At 54.1% G+C, this 5,272-nt stretch overlaps 1 protein-coding gene across 1 annotated transcript; it reads left to right on the top strand.

Annotated features, from left to right (window-relative positions):
* The first annotated feature begins 848 nt into the window (after nt 1-848).
* LOC144717483 (melanin-concentrating hormone receptor 1-like) lies at nt 849-3,314 on the top strand. The gene is made up of 3 exons (XM_078592853.1): nt 849-1,204; nt 2,364-2,965; nt 3,148-3,314. Exons 1-3 carry the CDS (start codon nt 849-851, stop codon nt 3,312-3,314), a joined length of 1,125 nt encoding a protein of 374 aa, XP_078448979.1.
* Nucleotides 3,315-5,272: the final 1,958 nt, after the last annotated feature.

Below are 5,272 nucleotides of genomic sequence, written 5' to 3'. Positions count from 1 at the left end.
ACAATGTCACTCACACACTCACTCACACACACTCACTCACACACACTCAAAGTCATTCACACACACACTCACGCAGTCACTCACACACTCACTCACACATTCACTCAGACACTCACACCCACTCACACACTCACGCAGTCACTCACTCACTCACACATTCACTCAGACACTCACTCACACACTCACACACTCACTCACACACTCACACTCACGCACTCACTCACACACTCACTCACACACTCACACACTCACACACTCACTCACACCCTCACACACTCACGCAGTCACTCACACACTCACACATTCACGTAGTCACTCACTCACACACACTCGCACACTCACTCACACACTCACTCACACTCAAAGTCACTCACTCACACACCTAAACGATCTCACACACCTACACGATCCCACACACCTACACGAACTCACACAGCTACACGATCCCACACACATACACGATCCCACACACCAACACGCATACTCTCTCTCTCTCTCGCGCACACGCGCACCGACTTCTCCATCCCTCACCCCCACCCCCCAACCTCTTCCGCCCTCGTTCCATTATCTCCCCACTCTCTCTCTCTCACTCTCTCTCCGTCTCTCTCTCACTCTCTCTCCGTCTCTCTCTCCGTCTCTCTCCCTCTCTCTCACCGCACGCCACCACCTCGACCGCTCCGTCGCGCCAACTCGCGTCGCATCGCACGCGCGCGAGCAAACCAACCTCGGTTAGCACCGTTGGTTACGTACGGTGCGAAATAAAGTTCAACGTACACATACACACACACACAACCATAAACCCCAACCAAGTGCCCCCCACCCCACCAAGCCATCCCGCCCCGTGCTCGATGTCGAACTCAACCTCCAACGTCAGCGGCGACGCGGCGGCGAGTTCGTCGCACGTGCCGCTGCAGGCGACCTACGCGCTGCTCTGCGTGTGCGGAGTGGCGGCCAACGGCGCCGTCATCTGCGCTCTCGCGTGCGGCGGCGGCGGCAGCAAGAGGCGCCACGTGTCGGACGCGTACGTGCTCAACCTGGCCGTGGCCGACCTCCTCTTCCTGCTCGGCATGCCCTTCCTCGCGCACCAGCTGGTGAGCGAGCAGAGGTGGCGCTTCGGCTGGTTCCTGTGCAAGGCGCTGACGCTGGTGGACGTCAACAATCAGTACACGAGCGTGGGCACCGTCACGGTGCTGTGCATCGACAGGTGAGAGGGGGGTGGGGTGGGGGGGGCTCTGCTCCGTTTCGTCTGTAGGTGCCATCCGTGCACAGGCGGAGAGGCACGGATGGCACTGGTGGAGGGGGACGAATGGTACCTTGTGACCGTGATTAACGTCAGTGGCAAGTGATATCAGGTTCGATTATTTGTGTCGATTATTCGGGGCCGAGATTTGATTACTTTTGCACGGTATTTACCGTCTAGTTTGCATTACTTCTAAAGATATATATTTCCACACACAGTGTATATATTGTCTCGTTCATTCCATTTTATTCGCTCCATCTGCCCTCCAGAATCTGTATCGAGCACTGGTATTGTATCAATTTTGCAAACAGGAATCGACTCATGCCGGCATTGGGAGCCGTGTGAATATATTCTATTGTTCTACAGCAGCGTTCTTCACTATTCTTTTCAGGAAGGGGGGAGAAGCCACTTTGGCCGATAACACATAATCAGTGTGTGAGGGCCGACATACATTTGAAACCATTAAGGTTTGACAGCAGCGCTTTGATGATGATGATGATGATGGGGGTGTTTTCACCATTTGTGTATTGTCGGGGGCCGCACTAAAGGCCACCAGGGTCTCGCAAGTGGCCCGCAGGGCCTCACAATGAAGAACGCCGCTCGATATTCACAGATGAATGGATGGGTTCAAATCTCAGGTGCAATGAGCTGATGGTCTCAGCTCCTTCCCACCGATGACTGCGTCAGCGTTTCGCATTAATCTTGGTTCTCCGCTCAATGTGAACGCATCCTATATCTGAGAAATGAAACGCCGCTGTCGCTGTCACGCGACGCACGTTGCTCTCCGAGTCGGTGAACGTGGCACCGCATCTTCAGCAGCAGTTCCCTGGCATCCGCTTCCGCGGGCCATCGTCCCAACACACCGATCGATGAAATGCTCCGCCACAAACTAGAGCGGGTGCCTCCGTTCTCGTCCACATGCCACGTTGATGCCACGTTGATGCAACTCGCTGACCCGACCTTCGCGGACACTGGAGGATTCCTCCTCCAGTGATACAAACAAACAAAAAACGTAAACAATAAAAAAAAATGTTAAACTTAAAAAAAAAAGTTTTAAAAAATTAAAATAAAAAAAAATGTAAAATAAAAAAATCCGAATCATCTGTCACCTGCCTCGCCGCAGATACATCGCGGTGGCGCACCCGCTCACCGCTGCCACGAACCGCACCATGCGCGGCGCCTTCCTCGTCAACGCCCTCGTGTGGCTCTGCAGCCTCCTCCTGTCGCTGCCCGCGCCCGTCTACGCGAGCGTGCTGCGCATCCACGGCGTGGAGGTGTGCGCCCTCGACTTCCCCGAGGCGCGCCTCGGCGCCACCGCCTTCGCCGTGGCCAACTTCGCCCTCGCCTTCGCCGCGCCGCTCGCGCTCATCAGCGTCTTCTACGCTCTCGCCCTGCGCCGCGTCTCGAGCGCCACGCGGCGCGCCACGCTCCGGCCCCAGAGCTCGCGGAGCCGGCGCGCCACGCGCACCGCCGTCGCCATCGTGGTGGCGTTCGCCGCTTGCTGGGCGCCTTTCCACACCCTGCAGATGGTCGGCCTGACGCTGAGCGAGCCCACGGACGGGTTCCACCTCGCCTACCAGCTGAGCATCTGCCTGGGCTACGCGCACAGCTGCATCAACCCCGTGCTTCTCATCTTCTTCACGGAGTTTTTCAAGGAGCGGCTCCCGTGCGCGCGAATTCGTGCCGGACGGCAATGCCGCTACCACGACAACCGCCAGCGCCTGGGTTGTTGCTGCTGCTGCCGCCGTAGTTGTTGTTGTTGTTGTTCTCGTTTGTGTTGTTGTTGTGACGGAGGAGCGACGTCCGGCGATGTGGGGACGATGCCGGGAAAAGGGAGAGAGAGACAGAGCGCGTGGTGCAGCGATATAAATGCCGCGGGTGACGACGGCGGCGGTGACGATGAGGAGGTTGCGGCTGCGACTGTGATGACCACGACGAGTGCGGCGGCGGCGGCGCCGATGGGAGAGGGGAGCGACACGAGGGTGCAGGAGCAGCTGCACGGGGAAGATTTCACTTCCACGAGCCTATCCGTCTCCTTGGTGGAAGCGGCTCCGGCCATGCCAACACCCAGTGACGAGTGTCTGAACCGGTCCTGGGCCTCCCCTATGGTGACGCAGCCTCAAATTAGTACCTGGTGTGGTGTGTAAAACTTCGCCACTGGGGAGACAAAGGCGGTCGAGCGTGGTGCTGACCGCGCACCCCGACAACGTGGTTTACCATGTTTGAAAGTTACCGCAGCCAAAATGTTCGAAGCGCGTGTTTTGTTCTAAATGTGGGGGGGAACAATTTCATGAGCTCGATGGGGCCAGGTTCTAAGTTGGCGTCAGCGCATGGGGATAGACGGAGGCTGCGTCCACAATCATGTTGCTACAGTGGTGAGATGTTAACTACATCGTCTGATATGCGGGAGCTCGTGGGTTCGATCCCGATCCTGACGCCTGTTAAATATTTGTAGTTTGCGTGTGTGTGTCTCTCTCCCCCCGTGGTCGCGTGGATTTTTCTCCGGGTCCTCCGGCGGTTTTCCCCTCCACATTTAGAGAGACAGCGTTTAGAGTGTTTGGCTGCTACAAATTGCCGCATGAGAAGCATCACCCCCTCTTTCTCCTCCTGCCGCCGATCACTCTGTAATTTGCATCCCCACCCGCTCGCTCGTTACTGCAGCCTCTTCCCTCCCTCCCCCCCTCGGATTAGCTGACGCATGCTATAGCCTTCCGTCTGCTCGCCTGACATTTACTTCTTCGTGGTTCTTTCGGTAAAGTCAAGTAGAAGGGAAATAATAAAATAATAAAAATTAAACAGAATTATTTCCCTTCTACGTGACTTTACCGAAAGAACCAAGAAGATGAATCCCTGCAGTCACGAAAGCTTTAAATCGAAATTCTACATTTACTTATACAACCCCTTACTTGTAGCAGCTTTCTCAACATTTTTCGCCTGATGACGGACGCTTGTGTTGCGTCCGAAACGTCGTGATCTATTATTTTTCTACCTGCGTGACTTTACCGAAAGACCTACAAAGAGTATAGATTCCTGCAGTCACGAAAGCTTCAAATCAAGATGAAAATAAAATGAATAACTTTTATAAAATAAATACACACGGGCACACGAGATGGGTGTTACGCCCAGCTGTGTCGGCGAGCAAAACGCGAGCAGAGCTACGCCCCCACGTGAATAAGAAATGTGCACAAAATCACGCCCGTGTGTACATGTGTGTGTGTGTGTTGAACTTCTTTCGCACCGTACGCAGCCAAGCGTGCTAATCGGAGGTGCGGGAGAAGGACAACAAACGAACACGCCAAAGGCAGTTCTGAAGAAATGGGTTTTCAATCGATATGATTTAAAAGTGCACAGCTTCAGTGTGCAGCGCATCTGACAGCGCGCGCTGCGGTGACCGGCGTCTTTGTTCGATGGCCAGCAGGCAAACCCCTCACAAGCACAGGCCATCAAAGTCATGGCCTTCACTAACCCAGGAAAGCCTTGCCGTGTCCCGAGACTGGGCGGCCAAGGAAAGGCACTAAACGCATCCACAATCGAGGACGTTTCCACTGAGTTGATGCAGTGACGGAAACCAGCTCGAGGCGGATTGAGGGAGATGGCGATGGGTGGATTATGGGTGGAGTCCTTCATCCAGCAGTGGATTGGTCACGGCTGATGATGATGATGGTGGTGATATACAGGCTGCTTAAAACATGTTAACACTTATATGGGGCTATCGTTTTAATGGAAAAAGAACGAATATACACTGTCGCATTATAACAGATGTAATGTTAATAGCTTCAACGCGTGCCTGGAATCTTCTCCAGGTGGTCTACAGAGCCCGCAGGCGGCACACTTATCGCTGTATTGTTGCAATTTCTCAGAAGTGTTAAAATAAAATTCAAGGACCCTGTATTGTGATGGTGGAGACACAGATGGGTCCACGACGCCCAGATGCTTCTGGACTAAAATATTGTATTTTCACCGTTCATGTTGAGAGTCATACTTAGTTGGTGTATCTTAGTCATTCCATGTGTCCGTTTCATTTTTAATTAA

The sequence above is a fragment of the Lampetra planeri genome, chromosome 4 (assembly GCF_965212315.1).
Source record: "Lampetra planeri chromosome 4, kcLamPlan1.2.h2, whole genome shotgun sequence".
Lineage (NCBI taxonomy): Eukaryota > Metazoa > Chordata > Hyperoartia > Petromyzontiformes > Petromyzontidae > Lampetra > Lampetra planeri.
The sequence above is the reverse complement of the archived record's forward strand: the minus strand, read 5'-3'. Positions and strand labels throughout refer to the sequence as shown.